Here is a 24,397-nt window from a genome sequence, read left to right as displayed (position 1 = left end):
TGCGCAGGCTTTTGGCCGCAGGCTTCCCTTGCTCGGTCCTTACGGCAGTAGCCGAAACCCTCCTGAAGAAGTTTCGCCCTCGACGAAACGTGGCTGCAACTGAACGCGCAAAGCCCAAACCTGAGGTGATGCCTTATATTCATAAGGTGTCACATAATCTCAAAAAAGTGGCCAGCAGGCACAAAGTGCCTCTTGTATTCTCCATGCCAAATAAGTTGGCGAAGCTGTGCCCCCGCATCTGCGGTGATGGTGAGCGCGGTTGCAAAAAGCAACATGAAGAAGCCTTCGTCAAATGTGCTTTAGGAGTTGTTTACAAGATCCTCCTGTCCTGTGGAAAGTGCTATATTAGGCAGACAGGGCGTTGCATCAATGACCATTTAAGGGAGCATGCTCAAAATTTGATAAATCAAGATAAGCTTGCGAATCTAGTTTCGCAGGTAATGGGATGCAGCTGCGCGCCACGGTTCAAAGAATCAAAGTTTTAGGCAGAAGGAAAAGCACAAAATCAAGAGTTATTTTGGAGGCCTTTCATATTCATAAAAAGTCTAGCAGTGCATCAGCGACCCTTCCAGAAGTTTGTACTCGGCTGAGCGTATGTTCTGGACGACGTCATATAATGTCATGTAACATCCTGGCCCGTTTCTTTTCGTCTGTCGATTCTCGAAATGTTTCGGTCATACCCCATCCATTTATTTTCCTTTTGTCATTGTCATTTTCAGAGTTATCTACATTATCTGGTTCCCACGCTTTCTTCAGTGACATAATGTGAGCTTAGATAAGTGTTAGCCATATGAAACTGTTAAAGTAGCCCGGAGCCGCCGGATTGTGCGCATGCGTGTGGAGATATAAATGTGTTTCTTGCATATATCAATAAATCAGTTGTTAGTAGTAGAGTTCCTGTATATCATATACAGTAACTCTAGTTAGTAGCACTCCGGGTTTGTCGTTTCCTTTCTTTGTGTTCGTCTTTTGCGCTGAACGAAGTTTTAACTATGTCCCATCAACTAGCCCAGCACGAAGTTTTGTTAAAAGTTACCATATTGCGCAAGCTCTGTGTGCAGTTTCATTGCAAGCGAGCTAGCGGTTGAGGCGGGAAAATTTTTGAAATCTTCACAATAAAAACACACAATACAGTATATACACATAGTTATTGATACAGCATTTGCTTATGTACACCACACTTCCCTTGACAGTACTGCACCTTTATGCAGCACGCTGCATTTTTTAATCTTGATTTTTTTAGGGTGCCTGTCACTGATACTGCCATACAACTGACACTTAGATTTATCATTTTTGTCCATCCATTGTCAATACTGATGTTTTCTTTAATGAACAGCAATTTGCACAAAATTATTTACGCTTCTGCTTCTCGAGTGAGCGCAGCTCGAGTGAGCACTATGCACCATGCTACCTCAACTATCTATAGCCTCTATACCTCAACAGACTCGTCGAAATACAGGAGTGAATAAGCACATTCCGTAGGTATTTAGGAAATCATGTGGGAAAGCAGCGCGGGAGCAGGTAGTTACCAGTATGTACGAAGCTTGAATGGAGCTAGCGGCCGCCGGACCGGGAACTCGGGAGCACAAGGAACTGACCGCAACCAGCCGCCCCGCCAGAACGTGTACAGCCATTTTGGATTTTTGGATTGGCTTGTTTCAGCTCGTCTCGAGCTGGCCTAGGAGTGTGAGCAAGGTAAGCCATCATTTGGCGCCACTCCCAGGCACCGCCACCATAGAGTTTCTTACTACTACCTAGAGGGAAAGCTGGCGGCGCTGCACTTCAGCCAACATGGACGCTCAAAGCATCATGGGGCGGTGAGCTACTTGTTGCGGCACAGTCGTAGTTTTTCGGGAACACAGAGTGGCAGTACTAAGGCGTTTCATTCCGAAAACGTAGTTCGTGTGTGCGCAGACGACTTTCGCGCGAACGCAGTGTGTAAAAGCCATAGTAGTGAAGACGCGACGACACACGACGCCAATAAAAGGTTTTACTCTTCCGAAATGCCATTAAAAAACCTCTTAAAGTATCTAAACAACAACATTTTTTTTTAAAACATATTTACTTTTAAAAGTGCGCCTGTTAATTACGAAATATTAGTTTTTTTAGTGTTCATCACTTGGCCAATAGGAAAGCTAGTCATGTCTTGTTTTAGGCAAACTTTGCACTTAAATGCTTTTCTGCTTGTTTGTTGCAATCATTAGACAAGATATTGAATGTTAGGACGTTTGTAGCTATCAACAGCTTTATTTTTTTATTATTTTTTGGCCAAAAGTTACAGTTCCGCAAGAAGTAGCTCACCGCCCCATGATGCTTTGAGCGCCCATGGTGGCTGAGGTGGTCACGTGGGGTCTCCATGCAAACTCCCATAGACGGCTTGCCAGCTTTCCCTCTAGGTAATAGTAAGAAACTCTATGACCGCCACCGTTCCTGCGCTATAGGTGGTGTCCAATCTGAACGAGCCGCAAGGCATGCTGGGTACTCCGACTTCCGGGTCTTTCGGCGAGATGCGCGTGTACTGCGCTCTGCTTGAAATGCGGATTTGTCAAGCTTAAATTCGCTCCTAATAAGTTAATACGCGCGAATGAAGTCGTAAAAAAGGTCAGCATGCTCTACGTGCATTATTATGCACCCGCTCGACGTTCCGTATTGGAATTAAGGGCGGAAAAGCGTTGTAAGTGCGAACGTTTCGGCATGCGTCGTCTGTTCGCGCTGAAGTTTAGGACGCTTCATTCACTCGCTGAAAAGTCCGCTTCTTGTTACGGTTATCATATGGCTGCTACATAGTTCTCTAATATATATTAGAGTACATATTTCCTAGAGGTTTCGCGCTTCCAGGCGCTGAATATATGGACTACCAGCAACCGCAGCCTAGCATTACGTACGAGCGCACATTGTAGCAGGGTGGCTACGACGGCAAGGAGCTTGAACCGTGCAAATCCGCGGAGGACTTTCGGTACTTTTTCTATACACGCCGCGGTGGCCTAGCGGTTAGGGCGCTCGGCTACTAAGTCGGAGGACCCGATCCGGGACTCGGCGGCCGCGTTTCCGATGGAGGCGAAGCGCGAAAGGCGCCCGTGCGCTGCGCGATGTCAGCGCACGTTAAAGAAATCCCGGTGGTTCCAAATAATATGGAGGCCTCTACTACGGCGTCCCTGACTGCTCACGTGTCGCTCCTCCTCTGGAAAGTCTGTGAACTTATCAATGTTTTACAACCTTAGCAAGGGGCACAATCTGTTTTATTGTCGGTTTCTGTACTTGTCAGCTTAATTGCTTTCGTTGCATATTTGCTATGCTTTATGGAATAATTACTGCAGAAGCTGGCATTCTTAACAACTCTGTCATGTGATTTAATTTTAGTTGAGCTGTAATGCAAAAATGCAACTGCATTACAAATGTGTTGAATTTTCAGCACTACTGTAGTCTTTCTGCCTGTACGAATTATGTCCCGACAAGCATGCACCGAGACTTTGTGGCTGAAAACCTCCACTTATGTGCGCCAAGAGCCCAGATGGGAAGTTACATGGCAGCTATTCCAGCAGTGAGAGGCGTCCACTTACTGCAGCTTTGGTGGATGCACAAGAACTTTTCTCACAAACAAAATTGACTATGCATAGTTATGCACTGCAACTGCACTGCAATGCATTTCACACCCTGCATGGTGGTGTGGGACATTACAAGCCATTTACATTTAACTTGCACCTCTGAATGTTAAGAATTTTTGTACTCGATTTCCCGATGCTGGTTGCCGCATTAGGTAGATGAAAAAAATGTACAAAAATAAATGCTTTGTTTTGTGTCATCTCTTGAACATTCACTAGCTTCAAGGATGTAAGATCAATGTTGCTTCCCATGAAAGCAGAGGAGAGCCTGTAGCCATTTTGCTGTCGTGTACTTCATGCTCTGAGCCTAGTTGAAGGAGAACCACCAGCCTGTGTGCAGACAGATGTCGCCAATGATTGGCACCTCAGCTGTTGATGCCTAGCTATGTATAGAAATGTGGAGATGTATAACTTACGCACTGTATGCACAATGTTCAAGGTAAGGTAGGTAACAACACTAGCAGCTAGGCAAAAGATGAGCTTGCCTTCTGTTTTTCCTAATAAAAACCTAAAGCCAAAACAAGGCATCAAAGCCTGCTACAGAGCTTCACTACAGGCACCACAACATGCACTACAGCACTTGTCTCTTCTCCTTTCTTTGTTTGTGTTTGCATGCTTTGGTGCTGCTCCTTTTCTTAGATTCAAAATGCACCAACTAGCCCCAAAAGAAGTTTTTTTGAATGTAAGCAAAGTCAGGCACAAAGATAAAACAGTAAGCAACAGGAGCCAAAAGCAGAACAAGCTCTTGACGTGGGCAGCTTTACTGTTGAACTGCAAGAGGAGCAAGTTTCTCAGCTATTAACGAGAAACTCTTCTTGTCCTGTAGGTATAACATCATATCTTTGTCTTGCAAAACCTTTCGCAGCGCATTTTCTACAGCATGTAATAAATGAGTTTAATGCAGGAGATGTTTGTGGAAAATAGTAAATTACTATAATAAATAGTATGGTCAAGAGTAAAAAAAATATCATGCTTCAGATTTTACAGCACACACAGAAGCTTGATACGAGTTGTCTTCAGAATCTTCTACAAGTCCCTGTTATAAAGTCTTGTGCAATGTTGAACAAAAGGCATTTGCATCCAGTTTTAGCTTTGGCGTTAACAATGCGGCACAGCTTGCACATTGATAAACCATCCCTAAGACACTAGTGATACCAAAAAGTCTGTAATGACTGAACACAATGCGTTCCTTGGCTTTTTAATAAAAAAACGTAATTTTATAGCATGATTATTACTCTTGATCGTTATGAACCCAACGACCACTAGACCAGCCTCTGCCTTCCTTGTAGCATCTTGCACTTCTTGAAATCACCAATGTACCTCTCAATTAGTCAATCATTAAGTGCAATATTACTACATGCAAACATGCAATGCATCACATATGCAAGCTATAGACGTAGACATTTATTTACTTCATATGCATGCATCAGCACATAAACAGTGTGCGAATGACACTTTGCTGCACAGTGAGAGTTCAGTATTATAGCATTTGTCTCAGATGTCAATTCTACTAAGTTCTGTACAATGAAAGGTGAAAAACAGCTAGGCTATGTTGGCTGCCATTTATTTTTAATTGTGTTATCCTGAAGTGAAGCTTTTTCCAGCTTACTCACTCAGAGTATGAAAAGAAAGGCGGTTAATAATTCTTATCACTTTCTAATGCGATCACCTCATCTGTGAGCCTCCTTCTCCGCACACAGGAAACGAAGAAACATTACTGCAACACGCGGGTCCACACAAACAGGGAACTTATGTGTAACAGGTTGCTTAATTATAATTTTCGACACTTGCTGCGTGCTCATGTCGACTAGTGTTCTGGTGAAAACGTGTTTCAGTTTGAGCATGAAATTAGCGAAAATGGCCTCATAGAACAATTTATAACTCTTACAAGTGCTCGTAAACATGCCTTAACACTGCGACCAGAGCAGTGCCAGCGAACGAGATGCCGCCGTACGTGGCCGCGGTGTCGCCGCTTCGACAGCTGACGGCAGTAACAACACACGCCTTAAGTATTAGCTATGAATTCGAGCTACTCGCATTCAGCGCAAATTTCTAGGAATAATCGTCCTGTCCTTTAACATCTTAAGTTGTCACGCTGTACTGACGGAGGCCGAACAGCATATATTTGCAAACATAGCCCGCGCGGTGCTGCCGCCGTCATGCGAGAACGGTTGTGGCACATAGCCGAAGTCTTCCGAGTGAGAAATTGGTGCTCCTCAAGGAGATAAACAACCTACTTTACCGAATTCTTCAACTTCCACAACGCTCTCAAAACTCTGCCGCAAACAAAATGCTCGAAGCACAGCATAAGGTTGACCGTCGCAGGCAGTCTGCCAGCGGATCGCAACGGCGCACTGTTCTTGCTGTTCCCTGTACTTGATGGCACACGGAACATGTTGCATTCCGTTGCAATGAAGTTTGTGCAGGTTGCGGCAGCGCACAACATCCTTTTTCCAGCAATATGAGCGCCAGTATTAAGAAAAGAAAGACCGAAACCGCACGTCTGCAAGCAATGCCTACGGAAACCAAACGACAGAAAAGACCCGGAAGTTCAAATTCACGTGACAAAGCTGCGCCGTGACGCAATGTCCGCCGTCAGTTGGACACCACCTATTCCCTGTCTCAAAACCAATATCAATTTCTAAATCTGTGCAACGGCTTCAGCGGCGATATATAGCGTTTATATTTAGATGTTACTAAAAGGTCTACACACACGCAATCTCTTAATATGTCCTTTGCTTCTGCGCGATCCTTCTCAAGTAAATATGTCACAATCTTGCACAAATTGATGAACTACGTTGTGCACAACTGGTGGTTGAAGGATATGCCGTGTTGGCAGCTTCTGACTGGCGGTCGAGGTTCCAGCTTTCGTACAAAGCTGTGGTCGCCGATCGACCTGGCGGCCGGTGAGCATAGCCTCGTACGATTGCTGGAACCATGGCATAACTGAATAAAAAAAAAGGACGTTCGAGAAGTTCGCCACGACTGCTCAAGCGTGTGCTGATTGCTTCAATGCCGCATTTGTTACCTACCCCAGAAAACCAGACATATTTTAGTACTGTTTATCAAAAATCTACGTACCTGCAACACCAAAATTAGAATCCAGACCGAGGTATAGTACGTTTTGCAGACATCCAGCTGGACATTTACGAGATATTTCACTGTGGACGGTGTAAGTACGCCCAGTCCACGCAGTCTAGACGTCTATATAAAGAGAATATGACTACACATAGACCAATACCCGGGTTAAAATTTCTAACTGGTTTAAGGAACACATTTCCAAAAATTTGTTCCTTAAACCAGTTAAGACTGGAACCAGTTACAATACCAGATGCAGCTGGCGCCTGTTGCAATTCCAGATTCAACGGGGACCTACTGCATCCCAGCCACAGACTTCCCTATGGAGGCATCAGGACCTCCAAGCACTGCAGCTAGCTTTAGCGGCGATATATAGGGTTTATATTTAGATGTTACTAAAAGGTCTACACACACGCAATCCCTTAATATGTCCTTTGCTTCTGCGCGATCCTTCGAACGCAAGTAAGTCAGAGTCTTGCGCAAATTGATGAACTACATTGAATAAAATTGGCGGTTGACGGATATGACGTGTTGGCAGCTTCTTACGGGCGGTCGGGGTTCCTGCATTGGTGTTCTGCATGAGCTGATTTATTGATGAATGACACATTTTATTATAGTACGAGGGTGCCTAAAGATAAGAAAGAAAAACACAGAAAGAGAAGTAAAAATGTGCATGATGTGATTAATCTGGTGGTTGGGAGAAGGAACAGGGAAAGGCAGGAGGATGAAGCAGATCTGAAACGAAAAAGAAAGCACAAGCAGAGAAGTAGAAAGTAATATAAAAAATGTGAAAGATCCCTTCCCTTAGGTGACTAGAAAAAGGAAAGTTATGTTTGTAAACAGAAGGTGTAAAGAAAAAAGGAAAAGTAGGGGCAAAGAAACACAGAAAGAGAAGTGAAAAAAAAGTGCAAATCTGGTGGTTGGGAGAAGGAACAGGGAAGGGCAGGAGGACGAAGCAGATCTGAAACGAAAAAGAAAGCAGAAACAGAAGCAGAGCAGTAGAAAGTAATAGAAAAAGTGTGAATGAGATCCCTTTCCTTAAGTTACTAGAAAAAGAAAATTTATATTTACAAACAAACGATGGAAAAAAGAACAGTAAGGGACCGTTATATATATATATAAAAATGGTAGAAAAGGGGAAATTAGTAATAAAAAGTAAACACGTATTAAATAAATAAAAGAATAAATAAAGAAGGTAATGCTTGAGTATGTACTGAAAAAGGGTGTGTACAATAAACATGTTTCTGTATAAAAATAAAATAAAAAGAGAAAAAGAAAACACACAAAAGAAAAAGAACCAAACACACTCATTCACACACACTAGCCACAGCGCGCGCCTGCCGAAGGGGCGGACACGAAGATGGTGGTAGAAAGGTTTGATTGGGTGAAAATAAAACCTTCATGATAATGTCCTTGCCGCATTCCATGCGCCAAACACGATATGAGCCGACAACCAAACACCACGACTCAAATACAGTGCGCGGAAAACTGGTCAACCTGTTTGGATGTGCGGCGGTGTATGCAAACCGCAAAGAAGAGAGGCCAGATGAAGTGTTGAAAGAATAAAGAACACCTTTCAAGAAACGGTTAGAAAGGAAACGAAAATAACAGGTATGGGACGAAAAAGAAAAAGATAAAAGGTAGACAGTCAGAGGCACGCTGTAAAAATACCAATAGAAGGCAACAAAAGAAAACGAAACATAAAATTAGAAAAGCTCCTGGCCTCTCTTCCTGCAATGATTTGCATCGCGATGTCGTGTGTGGTACCTGCGCGCCGAACCCGCACACTAGTACTCTCAGGTTGAACATTCGTTCGGCGCATTATCTACCGCCCAGGCGGCCCGGAACGTGCGGGAACGCGACGGAATCAAGCACGAACCCTGGGCGAAGACTAGCGGACGGTCCGGTATTATCGCGGTGACTAAAAGAAGATCAAGACCTCCCAAGCCGTCAAAACGAGCAGGCGGGGGAACCGCAGCCGAAAAAAGCTAGAATTGGCGGCAGATTTGAAAGCGGTAAACAAAGATGAGAAACGCAAAGAAGAGACGATCGCCGGCGCTCCGAAGAAGCGCAGCGCGAGGACCAAAAGAAGATGAAGAGTTGATGGAAAATTTCGCCGCCATCGAAAAGACAGGCGCAGATAAGAATAAGAAGTACGATCGCATCGCGGCCTGAGCGGCGGCGCCCTGAGGCGCAACGCCGGCCGCGACTTGAAAGAAAAAGAAAAAGCGCGGCTCCCCGCCCGCTCAGCGCCAAAGATCGCATTTGGCCTGTGTCTTGGCCAATCGCCCGCAGTGGGTACGCGCCATTATTTAGAGGACAACAACAACAACAACAAGGCGCGCCATAATCAGTGCGAGAGCTCAGTCTCGATCGCCACCCGTTCCATAAGAATGGGGCAAGACAGCGCTCCCGCAGGATGCGGCGGACCCTCGCAACTCGCCCTGCGACACTCAGCGCAGGCCACCGCCGCGTCACCCGCGCGAACCGAGCACGTCACAGCGACGTGGCTTCCAGCACATTTCGTTCAAACAGCTCGCTCGGTGTGCGCCAACTGCCTACAGCCGCGGCGCGAATGGCCGTAGGCTCCACAAAACGTGCGCATGGGTACGTGTAAGTCCTCTGCGACCGATGCAGAGGACCACCCAACTGCCACGCGTCCCCTCTCAATTAAGCGCTGAAGCGCGTCCGGAGCGACTGACAAAACGTGTTTTGGCTCCGTCGCGCTGTCTAAAGGTATATCGCCGCATCGTCTCGCGCGCGTCCAGGTCCAGCCCCGGGTTCTACGCGTTCAGCTGGTCGATTACGGCTCCGTCCGCGACGTCAGGATGTACACCAAAAATCCTAACGTGCGGCTTGCGGCGCTCGGCCACTCGCACAGTCATGACCGCGCAAGTGACCTAGTTGGTCTGGACCGCGCAGCGCAGGTTTTCCACTGTCGCCCCATCCCGCGCAAAAACAGTTACGCCCGTCGCGGTGGGCCGTAAAACGACCGGGCCGATGCCCGCTTCCTCCGCATTTATATTTTCTTTTAAGGAGGTTACGAGGTCGCTTGGCGCGACCTGCGACTGCGCCGATGAGGTCAGAAAGGCGACGTGGTTTGGGACTTGCCGTGAATGTTGGTTTGCGGCCGCAGGCGACTACACCTCCGCGGCGTCCAGTGGCGCAGAAGGAGGCGCCCGCCCGCGCAAGACGTCCGCGAAGAAATAAGCGGGAGCCCGGGGCGACAGCTCGAGGCGGGCCTCGGCCCGCGCCAGCCGCTCGCGCATGACCTCGTTCTCCCGTTGGCTGGCGGCCCACATGTCATGTCATGGATGGATGGATAGGAGCGCCCCTTTGAAACGGGGTGGTAGCGATTGACACCATGCTCAGCTTTTCTTCTTTATTTTTTTTGTTTACTGTGTTGGCAATTCTCATTAAGAATGGGCATCATCTTTACCTACGGTTTGCTACAATTCTAACCCTATGCCACATCTCTGCTTTTCAGCCACCAATTCTCCAATCGCTTTTTGCTGACTTCCAGTGCAGATTTATTTACATGACCATTGTTATCTTTAAACCCTAGCGCCTCAGGAAGAGTGACTGCGCCTGCATCGACATCCGGATGGATACCGTCACATTGGATACCGGATGGATACCGTCACGGAGGACCTCCGCACGACCCCTGGCGTCGGCAGCCAAGGCGCGGAAGTCCGCGCAGTACTTTGCCAGAACAGCCACGAGGTTGACGACCTCGGGCCGCGCGTGGGCCGCGAGATTGTTCGATGTGTCGTTAATCATCAGCGAGAGTCGCTGCTGGATAAACAGCGCGTCGCTGGGATCAGGTAAAGGGTCAAAGCCGAGACCCAGGTGCGGAGCCTGGTCCTCGGCAGTCGCAGCAAGATCGGCAGGCGTCCCAGAGAGCGCCGCCGCGTCTGAAGTCAGGGGTCCATCACTTGTGAACCGGGGAAGGCCAGAGGACAACGCCGCACCATCTGAGGACGGATCGTGCGACTGGGCATAGAAGGCGTCCCTCAGCGTGAAATCTGTCGCCGTACCGGAAGGACAAGAACAGCGGTGAGCCGTATTCTTAGAGCATGCAGGGACGAACACAGTGGACGGCCAAGGAGTACTACGCTTGAAGATGAGTTAATCGTTGCTGCAGTAGTTGTAGACCCCTTCTTGAACGCCAGGGAGGTTCGTGACGAACTTGGGATGAGCTGCTCCTGCGACACCATTAGATCCAGGTGGCGAGATTCAGGTCTAATGAACTGCGTTGCAGCTCAAAAGCCGCACCTCACAAGAAACCAGAGAGGAGAGACTCAGCTGCGCCAGAGCCTTCCAGCAGTGGTCTCCGGAGGAGTTGCGGGAAGTGATTTTCTCGGATGAGTCCACATTCTGCACGCGCTGGGACCAGCAGCAACGTGCGTGGCGCCCGCTCAACAGCAGGTATGACCTGCCATTCTTACAGCTAATGAAGTATGCTTTGCAACACATCGTAGTATTGAGAATATAGCGCAGCCTCGTTTTTTCTTTTTGTCCGATTTGGCGTAGATTCAGTATCGAATACGAAGTAGGTTATTCTCTCTTGCCGAAGAGGAGCTTCAGCAGAGTGTTGGATTTGTTATGTTAGCGCTACTTGACTTAAGTTTGGGAGCCGACATATGCTAATGTTTGTTGGAACATCTTTGCTGTCCTATGCACAGGTATCTCCCTGACTACACCCACAACGTGCTCAGCAGTGGCCGGTGTTCAGTCAGCGTCTGGGGCGCCATCAGTAGGGACGGCCTCGGCGCACTCGTGCGGATCGAGGGCTCTTTCACCGGGCCGAGGTACTGCGAGATCCTTAACGATCACATGATTCCCTACGTTCTGGACGGACTGTTCCCGGATGGCTGCTGCGTGTTCCAGCACGACCGCAGCCCCGTGCACAAGGCGCGTGCTGTAAGCGACCTTCTTGAGCGCCGCGCCGTGCGTCAGCTCCCGTGGCCGCCTAACGGGGCTGACCTCAACCCCATCGAAAACATCTGGGGAGTCATGAAAAATGAACTTTCCTCAAGGCGCCTTTGTGGTGGCAAAGCTGACCAGCTCTGGCATGCCGTCAAAGAGGAATGGGAAACCCTGCGCCGACGTCCAGACCTAGTGGCGGCACTATATGACTCTATGCCAAGACGACTAAGTCAAGTCATCGCGGCAGACGGCAACTTTTCGTCTCACTAAGGTCACTCTGAAGAATGCCAGTGAGATATTTAATCTGCTTTCGCAAATAAATTTCATCACTGACAATAACTTTTGTGATTCGTCTTCCTAAGAAACTGTTCGGGACTGAACTATTGTAAAGAAATTATCGTGAAAGACTACGTATTGTCGACCCCAATTAAAAAAAAATTTCCAGATGTTTTGCTGAACAGAATATCAAGCTTATTGCGAGGACAGTGCCAATACGACAGCTTCGAAAGAGAAGCAGCGCCCGTAGAGAAGTTCGCAGTCTGTTATCTCACTGGCGTGAAAAAGCGCCCGTCACGGTGGCTGCTGATGCGGCGTCTTGGACCGCGTTGCCTAAAATCCGGCTATGGTGGATGCAGGGGATTAGCAGTAACATCTAACATGAGGGCAATATAAAAGGACAACCAAAAACAAAACTCCGACTCGTTTCTTCACCAAGCCGCGGTTTGACGGACTGCGACTGTCCAACTGATCTGCCACAGCCCGATGCGCTCGATGAATAGGCGATGCGCGCTCCCCTTCGTCGGGACCGTCAACAGCAGAGCACTGAACGCAACACTAGATATTTATCAAGCGAGACAAGCCTCCACGCGAGGGCGAGGGCGAAGTTAGTCGTCACTCGGGGCACACTGGCTGCCAGCGAGCGGCGCGAGATAACAGCGCCCCTGTGCTGCCCCGCAGCCGCTCCGCTACCCTGAGCGGTGGTCCATTTTATTTTCCGGCCGATAGTACATGTGAGGTCTACAAACAATTATTGCCATCATACTTAAATACAATCTTTGACTTACGTATAGGCTAGGTCTAAACGACAGCCGTATCAGGACCGAAGAAGTAAGATAACCCTGCTGAAAAAAAGTTGTATGATGCAATAAACTCAGTTTGTCGTATAGGTATCATACAGTTATTATACAAATCATACGCAATTATCATACAAATGTCACATTTCTGCAATATCATACAGCCATCCTACAGATGTCATAGAATATCAGTAAAATAAGATCTTTCCGTGATGAAGCCTCTATGATGTTATTGCATCATACAACTTTTTTCAGCAGGGAACACCTGATAACAAGAAGCGGCGTGGGGGTGGGGGGGAGGAGGGAAATGCAAGTAACAGAGCCAGATAACGCCTGAAAACAAAAGAATGGGTGGGGGAGCGCGCCACTGCTACTGCGTAGGCAATAACCATCCTCGCAGGCCGGCGCAGTCGCTGACCTCATGAACGCTGCCGACAGCTTTGGGAGGCGAGGGTTCCGTTTCAAAACTCGCCTCGTCCCCAAGCGTGCACGCACACACAAAAAAATGCGAGGAAACGAATTATAGCGGGCTGACCTTGGCCGCCAAAAGGTCGGCCGTTTGAAGAGATAGCGTCGCTTTTCGCGGTGAAAACCAAGAGTGGGGCTTAAGCCGCAACGGAAGGATTATGGGTCGCAGCCCATATAGACGCGGACGCTTTATCAGCCCATTGGCCTTCGAAATCATCGGCTATACATAAACGAAAAGCGACGACGCTCTCCGGAAACGACGCAACTAAAGGAATTGCTTTACAGAGCACCACAGGAAAGAGCGTTCGTTTGAGAGCTTGGTGGCTTTCATTGACGCGTCATTCAGTGCAGTTGCCGACATGCAGAGGAGGCAGACGTACGCTGCTCGCTCATGCTCAGTGTAGTAAAATGATTATGATAGATAAAACTGGTTTCGCAACGATATGACACCATGTCCTTTGCAAACAAGAGTGTCCGGGAACTAGCGTATTCGTGCACTGACAGAGCGGACAGATGGTGTTGTATAGATTTTAAGCTGGGCGCTATAAATGGGAATGACAGCTCGTAGTGCGCAATGAGCATTACTATGTCATGGCATTGCCACGAACGGTAGTTGGCAGAACTCGTCCCGGCTGGTGTCAGGTGGTATCGCGATAGTTCGGAACGTGCTGTACACAGTGCAATGAAATTGTGCTAATGCATTGCAGTCGCGCATGTTGTAGAAGCATTCACTCTCACTGAAATATTAGGGCGACTTAGCACGCAGAGATTCTGTCATGCAGTTACGCCGACAGTCAGCAAGTAGCTAAAAACCCCAGTTGTTAATTAATAATGGTATACACGCATGCGGCCTACTGAAGTAAGCGACAGCGATGGCACAGCACTTTCTGTCATCCGGCGAAGGTGGCGTGTCGAAGCCTTGAAGTCCTCTGCTCGAAAATGCAGGGAGCATACAACGCTCCATTTCGTCGGTAACCAATTATCCAAACATTGGTTACCGCCAGCCCATCGTTTCCTGGTTGCAGGACCATTCGGAAACCTGCCGGGCAATATTGAAAAAAAAAAAAATACCCATTCGGCTCTTTTCTATCAGCGCATGCTGTCACCGCTGGCACTATTGAACAAATATTCACTCACAGGTGGAACGAAACCTCCGAAGAAACGATTTCTGTGCGTCTCCTGCACCCGGGCACACAGCACTTCATAATGCGGCGCACGCCTGAGCGCGTTCAGCGTTTCGAGAGATGGTTTGTTTACAAGCGCTGGTCCACGCATGCGCGCGCGCGGTGCTGATAATTATCACAGCACGCCATCACGTGATATGGTCACGAGGGGGGCGGGGGGGGGGGGGACTGTCTTCTTTTTACATGCTTTTTACTTTTTATGACTAGGCTTCAAGGTTCTCGCGGACGCTTCTTCCAGTTTTTTTTTTCTCGATGCGTGGGAGGGCCGCGTCTCCCATCGGGATATGCTCGCGGTCTACAGGGCGCCGGGTGTAATCCCAGACAACCTTACGGCCCTCTTGTAGCTTCTGCTGTTCGAATTCCTTTCCATCGCGCTTTTACCGGAGTGGTAAGGGAAACTCTAGTGTCGTCCTATGATGTTTCACGGGCGACTCGCGCGTCTTTTTCCTTCGACCGATGTAAAAGCGTGATGAAAAGAAATGCGCACAGCGGTGCGCCTAGGCTCCGCTCTGTTCACGTTTCTTTCCATCGCCCCTGTGCGTGAGATTCGGATTTTTGCGTTGCGTTCTTTGCATTGCTTGAGTACTATCGCGCTCAATATGACTTGCAACCTTAAGCAGCGTGGCCGGAACGCTCACCGGAATCATGGTGAAGCCGACAAGCGACGTGCTTGAAAACAAAACGAAAATTACTTTGCTGTTCCACAACTTAGTCTTCTCCTCTGTGCCGTATTGTCTTGGCCGTATTGATTTTGTTTCATTCATTTTGCCATCACCTGTCATGCCCGATAAAACCGTGGCCCAAATCGCGCTTCAATCACAGTACGGCTGGAGCGGTTTTGACAATTTCTGCCCGCGTTGGAGGAGCAGTGCACATTGCAGTTGCAAAACTCGGTGCTTCAGCTCATATTTACGCCCCGGCCTTAGCATAAAGACGTCGGCCCCAGCATGAAACAACGCCTGCGCAAGGCTACACGCAAAGGCGCCTGTAAGAATTAAGCAGCTCAGATTTCGATGAGCAGACGACGCGGGGGATGCGCCTGGCTGCTGGAACAGCAGAATCCTTTCCACTTAGCTTTCAGGCGCGCCGCTTGTGGGCCCCACCATGCTTCCGAAAACCCTGCGGCCACACGCTCGCGGGTTGCAAGCCCTTTCGAGCGCGATTGTACGTAGCGCTGACGCTAACAACATGGCGGCGCCCTGCCCGCCCGCTTCACAGCGATAATAGCTTCGTCTCTAATCCCTCGATGCGATATCGCCCTTTAAACTGTTGTATTCGCCTTCATTCTGCCCATTCTTGCCCTCGCATAAAGTTTCAAGTGACAAATATATTTTGTTTTCAGATAGAAGGGCGATTTTCCAGCTGTTAAGCCTGAAAAAGTAGCGTTTTGTACAAGTATAGTGCCTAACAATGCGCTGACACCATGGAGGAAAGATTGAAAAGAGGAGAGGCTACTACGTCAAATTTTTGGAAGCCGGAAGCTTGGGCTCCGCCATGACGCTTGGCCACTGTCTCAGCCAATGGCATGCTAGCGCCGCGAAGATCAACGCGAGCGGCGCGAGCAGACGAATTCGCGCCTCGCCTGGCTGTCGGCAGCTGTCGGACACGGCGGAAAGTGAGACTTGTGCTCCGATTGACAACAAAGACGCTGCGATGCCCAGCTGCTGCTTTCCTGGGTATCGGTCGCGCACGCCAGGGCAAGAACTGGGCGTCACTTTCCACACGTAAGTATACTGCATTTTGTTTTCGTATTTAATTGACTGCGTAATGAGTAAAATGCATGCTCTCAGAACATAACGCACGACACGGCGTGAACGTGGTATTCGTACCGCCCCGGCCTTATTCGTGGCTCTTTGTCCGAGTGCAGTGTATAGTATTGTTTTCAAACAGGTTTCCGAAAGATCCAGAGCGAAGGATGCAGTGGACTGAGGCCGTTAGACGAGGCCAAAGCGACTGGGAACCAGGAAAATGGACCTGCGTATGTTTAAAACATTTTCTGCCCGAGCACTTCGATCGGATGTCGCCGCTCGTAGTTCGTATACGTGCGGATGCCGTCCCCCTTCAGGTGAGGAACCACCTCGATACATTCTCAAGAGATGGGAAAGAAATGCTCTTATTGAGAAGGTGCTTATTATATACCTTGACTGCATGTATGCTTTCAATATGACGTTTTAGGTGTTCATGCAAGAAATAGAACGATTTGCGAATAAATGGCTTTAGCTAGACGTTATGATCGAGTAGCACGGCTACAGTATTCCCACACAGATAAAAAGTAATTGTGTCATTACTCCTAAACTGGCTGCGGTTTATATATGGCTCTGATGAAAATCTGCTTACTGTACATGATTATTTATTTATTAGCTCACGCACTCCCTCATTAGAAGAAAATAAAAAGAGATCCTTGTCATCTATAGCATCGAGCACACCGCAGTTTCTTTGGGGCATCATTTCCATTTGATTATTACTTGTAGTGTGCAAATGTTTGCGCCTAGCAGTAATCTGTATGGCGGTGCATTTTTTGTTGTTATCTCGGCCATAGCGCCTGGGAAGTGTCACTGTTTTATAACTAAGAGAGCACTGTGATTTCTTAAAACTATAGTTCGTTTACAAAGGAAATCACAAAAGAATTTCCATAAGGCACAGAGCACCGTACGTATTTGCTCGCGTAATTTGCGCACATTTTTTCTTTAATTAGGGCTCCAAAAAGAGGGTGCGCAATTTACGCGCAAGCGAGTTATCCGAACACGTCCTAAAAAAAAAAAGGTTGGCACCCCTCGCTGGCAAACAGAACGGTTGACTCGTCCGCTCCACTCACGCTATGTAGCTCCCTGCGGGGTGGCATGACGGCACGTGCTTAGCTCAAAGCAATAAACGCGCAAAGATTCAATCGCGAAGTCAGCAGTGGGAGGAGATAACGGGCAATAAAGCGGGGTCCTTGCGTGTGGCCCGGCTGACTAGCGGCAAACCGTATAGCAAACGGTACGGTAGAGTTTTGGATTTGGGCGCGCGCGCAACTGCTCGTCCGGGATAGCAACCGCCAGCGCGAGCAAGCCGGGTTAACAGCGCACAGTTCGTACCCGCGTATACATGCTGGTGCTCTGGCTCAGCATTGTGCGCAAAATGTGCGAGTAGTTTTTTTTTAATTCGGTTAAAAGTTAGAACTTTTTGGGGTGCACAATCTAAGTGTGGGCGCAAATTACACGAGTAAATACGGTAAATGTCTGACTTCGTCAAAATAAAATTCTATTCAAACTGCCGCTCACAATTTAGAGTACATTACAACCTGTCATACTGAGTATTGAAATGAATAGCTTTGTAATGTGAATGCGTCATGTACACCACCGATTTTAGGCTCATGCTTGATGGCAGTCACTGTCAGTGTTTTCAGGAATAATCAGGGCTTTGATTTAGCTTCATTGCTACTGAATCAACCCGAAATTTCCTGCTTCCTAAAATCAGATTTGTCTTTTGTGGTAAATGAACGATACGCACATTTTCAAAAAGAAGTCAGTTAAGTAACATCAACAGTACATGTCCAGAGTGCAAATGCTAGTTCTTGTTCATGAATCTATATGCTGTAGCTTCACAGATGGACATATACTATTGGTCACTGATGTTCAATAATAGGGGCTGCAGTTAGCAGCCTCCTAGAGCTTTCTTTAGCGTGCCTCCACTACTGTCCTTTAGGGTACAGGGTGACTGAATTAAGTATCGTATTTTGTAAAAAATATGGAGTGCATGTTTTTTATACTATAGAAGCCGGAATAATCAAGAGAGTAATTAGTGTACCATACTTACAATTTTAGTTCTAGATATTCAACACAACTGAAGGAGATTTTGGCCTTTCAAACTAGTAGTGTCAAAAGGGGGTGATCATCCCACTGCACGCAGCAACAGAGTAAGCACTAGCATATAAGTTCTAACATATAAGGGAATTCTTTACCACACAACATTTTTAAGAGCAAAGATTTTCCGAAAGGGCTAGAAAGCCATATTTTGCATACTTAACATATCCTGTTTTCCTTCCAGAAGAGTTATTTGTCGCGCATTTCGCATTCTTATCATACATGAGATGTGTTGTTGCCATTTATTACCCAATATTAGTTTTAGCATATAGTTGTTCTTTTAAGAAATGTGTTGTTTCCCATGTGTTCTTCCTCGCATTGTATATGTTCTTCTTGTTGTATTCTACACTTGTATGACCATCCTGCTTGGGCCAAAACATTGGCCTGCAGTGTATGTAAATAAATAAAAAAATATAAGTTTCGCAACCTGCAACAAATTCATGTTCTGAAAAAGATGAAAACACTTTTCCACATGCACTTGGTACATATGCATACAGAGGAAAAACTTATGATTCTACCAGCCGCAATTTGTACACTATATTAATCATTCTTTAGCTGTCATCATGCATTAGTTGTGCACAGCTCAAATGCCCGTCTTATGTGCAGACTATGTTAGTTGGCTCGTGGTTTTGACAAATATAAAACAGCATGTGCACACAAGTACCACATAGCACACAACAAACAGAACAGAAAATTAGACAGAAAACTATGCTCTTTCTATACTGTTCCAGGCTAGGCAGATAAGAGTCGAATACAACAATGCAACAATAGAATTAGTGTCAGCAGGGTACTCTCTTTCTTTACATGTATTACAGAAAGGAATACATGAAGCAGAAGGGAGGGAAATGATTCATTTTTTCCACCAGCTGCGACAACTGTGACCAATTTTTCAAGTAACTTCCACACAGTGCTCCAATTACTTTGCATTTACATTGGTTAAATTTTATAAACTTTGTGATACAGAAACAACTACCGAGAAATGAAAGCTTTCACACAATTTGGCAAGATCGGTCCACAAATATTTTTCTGTCTCAAAGCCATCATTTACTGCCTTCATATATGTTTTACTCTCTCTGTTCGAATAGTTCATGGTTGCAAAGTGATCTAATTCAGTTGTGCATTTCTTCTTCTTTCTAGTCTTTCTGTTGAATCCTTTTTGTGTGTGTTCTCCTTCCATACATGAGTGTTATCACTTTTGTTAAAAGATTTTGCTTGCTTCAGGTAGCAAACTATGTTTTGTAATAAGTGCTATGCAGTATCAATCCTTTTTAAGGCTCATATTTTGATTGTCCAATAAACTACAAATTTTGGACTTCACTAATGCGTTTAATCAGCTGAATGCAAGAAAGTGCAACTCGGCGAGGTGGTCGCAGGTCGACTCGGCATCTCGGTAAACGGTAAGTTGCGAGGCACACTTAACCTTACAATGGCATGGCCTTACACTTCACCACCCTTAAGCGCAAATGTTTTAAACCTAACACTGCGCCTCCTAAACCCGGCTATGTGTCCTTACGCTCGCACAACAGCACTCGATCGAGACAGCAGCGCGGGTCGGTCGATCCACTGGGTCCATATCGGAGAAAACTTCCACGCATTTGACATATCACTCGCACAGCGTACAGTAAACAGATATGGTACGCTTCAGACTGCTTCGCGTATCGCTTTGCTGACGGATACCATCGGATGCGGCGCGGCTTTCTTGGCACTGCACGCTTCGGTGAGCACACCGCGGCCCACGCATATCGGTCGCCAACAATTGTGACCGTCATGCATAGGGGAATGTAGACGCAACGGGTATACTTACAAGGACACGGTCTGGACGAGTTTATTTATTCGTGGTTAAAACAGCGCGGGAAAAATACACAGAAATGAAGGAACACGCAGAACACGTATACATACACAAAACAAGCGCCGACTCGCAAATGGCTTTTTCTTCCCGCGCTGCTGTAACCATAAACCAGCGTGTCACCGTCGTCTACCGCTTTATGAGCCCTCGGCACTGTCAATTTCTCCTTGGAACAAGACTAGAAGCGTTGAGGGACGCAACCGCACAAAGCCGAAAGAGAATAGCGAAGCTGCAGCGCCAAGCCTTTTCAGAGAAAGCTGTCGCGGGCATCCAAAACAACCGCTTTCGTCAAGACGACATCCTGAATGAACTAAGCGCACAGCAATGAAGACCAGCACCGACTACAGGCCTCTGGAACTTTGTGCCTCCCGCGGACCACAACGATTGAATAAAAAAATACCGACGATTACGTTACTTCCTAATGCGAAATTTGAGCGCATCAAATAAGCTGTTTCACCTTTTCGATAGATTGAGGCAAAGAAATCGAGCAACACATGTATGGGCTATCACAGAACGTAAAGTAACGTAATCGTCGGCGCTATCACAGAACGTAAAGTAACGTAATCGTCGGCGCGCCGACAACCGGCGCGTCGGCAACTGAAGAGCACCCTATCCGCCACACAAGAACAGGGGGGGGAGGGGGAACCTTTCCTCCTCTTTCTGCATGGCGGCGACGGTGTTCTATGCAGTCACGTTATCTTGACTCTATAGCGGCGTCAGCGGCATCCAGCGGTATCAGTCGGCCGCTGCTAGCGCTGGGGGGATGAAAGGGGGGCGGAGCTGGTTACGAGGCCGACGCCGACGACGACGCGAAACCCAGGAACGGACGCCAAAGAGCTGCGCTCTAAAATGCGAATTTCCAACTCTACTCGACCGGCTCTGCCGACATGGGTGATGCGTGAAGCAGACGACGCCGCTGCGCCCAACGCTGCTATTGGCTGCGCCGTCGGCCAAGAAATCCCAGTAGACCTTGCAAAACCACGTGACTTCCTGCTCGTTTTTTGTCACGTTGCCCGGATAGCGAGGGCCTCTCCTATGGTTTCCTTCCTCCATGTCAAGAACCAATATCAAGTTCTAAATCTGTGCAACGGCTTCAGCGGCGATATATAGCGTTTATATTTAGATGCTACTAAAAGGTCTACACACACGCAATACCTTAATATGTCCTTTGCTTCTGCGCGATCCTTCTCAAGTAAATAAGTCACAATCTTGCAGAAATTGATGAACTACGTTGTACAGAATTGGTGGTTGAAGGATATGCCGTGTTGGCAGCTTCAGACGGGCGGCCTAGGGTTCCTGCTTTCGTGCGAAGCTGTGGTCACCGATTGACCCAGTCGAACATTCTGGCGGTCGGTGAGTATAGCCTCGTACGATTGCTGGAACCATGGCATAACTGAATAAAAAAAAGTGACATTCAGGAAGTACGCCACGACTGCTTAAGCGTGTGCTGATTTCACCAAACGCCAGAGGACAACTGAGGACCTTACGCTTCAATGCCGCTTCTGTTACCTAGCCCAGTAAACCAGACACCTTTACTAGACATATTTTAGTACTGTTTATCAAAAATCTACGTACCTGCAACACCAAAATTAGAATCCAGACCGAGGTATAGTACGTTTTGCAGACATCCAGCTGGACATTTACGAGATATTTCATTGTGGACGGTGTAAGTACGGCCAGTCTACGCAGTCTAGACGTCTATATAAAGAGAATACGACTACACATAGACCAATACCCGGGTTAAAATTTCTAACTGGTTTAAGGAACACATTTCCAGAAATTTGTTCCTTAAACCAGTTAAGACTGGAACAAGTTGCAATACCAGATGCAGCTGGCGCCTGTTGCAATTCCAGATGCAAAGGGGGCCTACAGCATCCCAGCCACAGACTTCCCTATGGAGGCATCAGGACCTCCAAGCACTCCAGCTAGCTTTAGCGGAGATGTATAGGGTTTATATTTAGATGTTACTAAAAGGTCTACACACACGCAATCCCTTAATATGTCCTTTGCTTCTGCGCGATCCTTCGAACGCAAGTAAGTCAGAGTCTTGCGCAAATTGATGAACTACATTGAATAAAATTGGCGGTTGACGGGTATGACGTGTTGGCAGCTTCTTACGGGCGGTCGAGGTTCCTGCATTGGTGTTCTGCATGAGCTGATTTATTGATGAATGACACATTTCATTATAGTATGAGGGTGACTAAAAATAAAGGAAAACACAGAAAGAGAAGTGTAAAAATGTGCATGATGTGATTAATCTGGTGGTGGGAGAAGGAACAGGGAAGGGCAGGAGGATGAAGCAGATCTGAAACGAAAAAGAAAGCACAAGCAGAGAAGTAGAAAGTAATATAAAAAATGTGAATGAGATCCCTTCCCTTAGGTGACTAGAAAAAGGAAAGTTATGTTTGTAAACAGGGGCGCGATTACGAGTCGCTCAAAATCGTCTCAATCGGAAAGTGTCTCAAAAAGTGTCTCATTTGCCCCGTTCCTATTGGTCGGTCGTGACCAGCGCCCATATTGTTTTTTTGCGTCACCGGCCGACGTCATAGAACGGGCAGAAGTGTTGACGTTACTTACCTAATTATGCGAGCCGATTGAGACTATTTTTTGCGACAGGAACGATTGGTCTCAAACCGCTCGAGACAGAAAATGGCGGGTTGTTTACATGGCCGGTGGCCGCGCGAGCAACGGTGTAATAGGGTGCATGAAGACGGCTTTGACGTGCCGGACGAGTTGTTTCGACGTTTTGACATAGGAAAGAGCACAATGGCCATGCGACGAACTCGCCGTTGAACTTGGAGGTGTGCGGGTGAGTGCGCGGTCAGTGGAGCGGCAAGTCTGTGCGCGCCTTCGCCGCCGGTGGGTTTGAAGACACCGTCGGAAATGAAGTAAACGTCGGCGTAGCCCAACCGACTGCAAGTGTTTGCGGTGAGTTGCGGAGACCACTGTCAAAGTTAAGTCGCAGAAGGTACGCGCTTTCCGGCGAGACCCCCAAGACAAGGCAGCGGCGAAGGAGGACTTCCTTCGCATAAACTTTCGCCACCGCAGTATCCCCGGCGGCGTCATCCAAGCATTATCCGAACGGAACGGCAACACCACCAACACGAATGTCAAGTGCTTAACCCGAAGCGGGCGGCATGAGTTGGTTACGAGGCGTCGTGAGTGATTGTTGGCGCAGTGACCGGGCGCGTGCCGGCTCTTAATTCCCGCAGTGAGATTGCAAGCTCCCAGCAGCTGCACCGGTCTGCTCCCGTGTGCCGGCAGTTACTGCAGTGTGATTATTCATGGTCGCCTGGTATTTTCTGAACAAAAATAAATAGAACCACGCATCGCCCTTTGAGCACATTTGCTGTCGATAGCAGGCTAGGTGAGTTCACACTGGCGAGTCGCGGAGGTTGCGCGACAGGCTTAAATCGATTTATTACGCTTCCTCCCCGCTTAACATGTACTTCGGAAACCGTAACTAATTGACCGAAATCGGTCGCCTAGAATACTAGCGCGACGTTTGCAACTCGCCAGTGTGAACTTGCCTTGAAGCTGCCTTCGCCGGTTTTCGAGCCAAGCGCTCCTTCCAAATTGATCTCGGCAGACTCGTAGCAATCACTGCCTTTAAGCAGATTTTTCCGCGCACTTAAGACGTCTGCGCAGTACTTTGATTCTACGTAATGTGTAAAAAAAGAGGACAGCAGTCGAATCAGCTGATTTTTTTTCTGGCTGCCATGTTTACGATGGGTGAATATGTGGGTGGAGGGATAAGGCTGAACGTAGCTGAATCCTTTGAATCAGGCGGCAGCTCACGCCACCTAGCCGACGCTTTTCCATCGTCAGTGCGCTCTCGCGGCAGCAAAAGTGACTGAAGAGCAAACTTAATTGGAGAACTGAGGACGCTTCTTGTTTTTCTTAATGTTGTTAGGTTTGAAACATAGTTTGTTGTGAAAATAAAACATTGTTCATTTTATTAACGGCTTGTTTACAGCAAAACGTTTGCATACGGTCCCCTATTGCGCAACTAAATGCTTCCTGGGTGGAGCCCTGCTACTAGCCGTGAAAGCCCCTAGCTAGGGACTTCACTGGCCACCGCTGATTGGTTTACTCCGCGTTCGCATCTCGCGGTGTCGTCATTTTGACGTCAGAGTCTCAAAATTGAGACGATAACTCGTAATACCGTCCCAGAAGGTGTAAAGAAAAAAAGGAAAAGTACGGGCAAAGAAAAACACAGAAACAGAAGTGAAAAAAAAAAATATGCATGATGTGATTAATCTGGTCGTTGAGAAAAGAAACAGGGAAGGGCAGGAGGACGAAGCAGATCTGAAACGAAAAAAAAAAGCAGAAACAGAAGCAGAGCAGTAGAAAGTAATAGAAAAAATGTGAA

At 47.4% G+C, this 24,397-nt stretch overlaps 1 protein-coding gene across 7 annotated transcripts in view; it reads right to left on the bottom strand.

The window, feature by feature from the left end:
* Positions 1–14,376, bottom strand: part of LOC149357205 (uncharacterized) — a 105,370-nt gene extending 90,994 nt beyond the window's left edge. For 4 of the 7 annotated variants that reach the window (XM_089584471.1, XM_089584473.1, XM_089584474.1 and 1 more), the window contains exons 1-2: positions 14,288–14,376; positions 14,006–14,189 (exon numbers count right to left, since the gene is read on the bottom strand). In XM_089584471.1, coding sequence (XP_089440597.1) covers positions 14,006–14,189; positions 14,288–14,355 — 252 coding nt within the window. In that variant the 5' untranslated portion in view covers positions 14,356–14,376. Of the gene's footprint in view, positions 1–1,529; positions 1,670–14,005; positions 14,190–14,287 lie in introns of those variants that run through there. The other 3 variants (XR_016291793.1, XM_089584477.1, XM_089584476.1) reach the window with 3 other exon arrangements.
* Positions 14,377–24,397: the final 10,021 nt, after the last annotated feature.

The sequence above is a fragment of the Amblyomma mixtum genome, chromosome 3 (genome assembly GCF_055824585.1).
Source record: "Amblyomma mixtum isolate Tamu chromosome 3, ASM5582458v1, whole genome shotgun sequence".
NCBI lineage: Eukaryota > Metazoa > Arthropoda > Arachnida > Ixodida > Ixodidae > Amblyomma > Amblyomma mixtum.
Note: the sequence above shows the minus strand (reverse complement) of the source record. Positions and strands in the feature narration are given on the sequence as shown.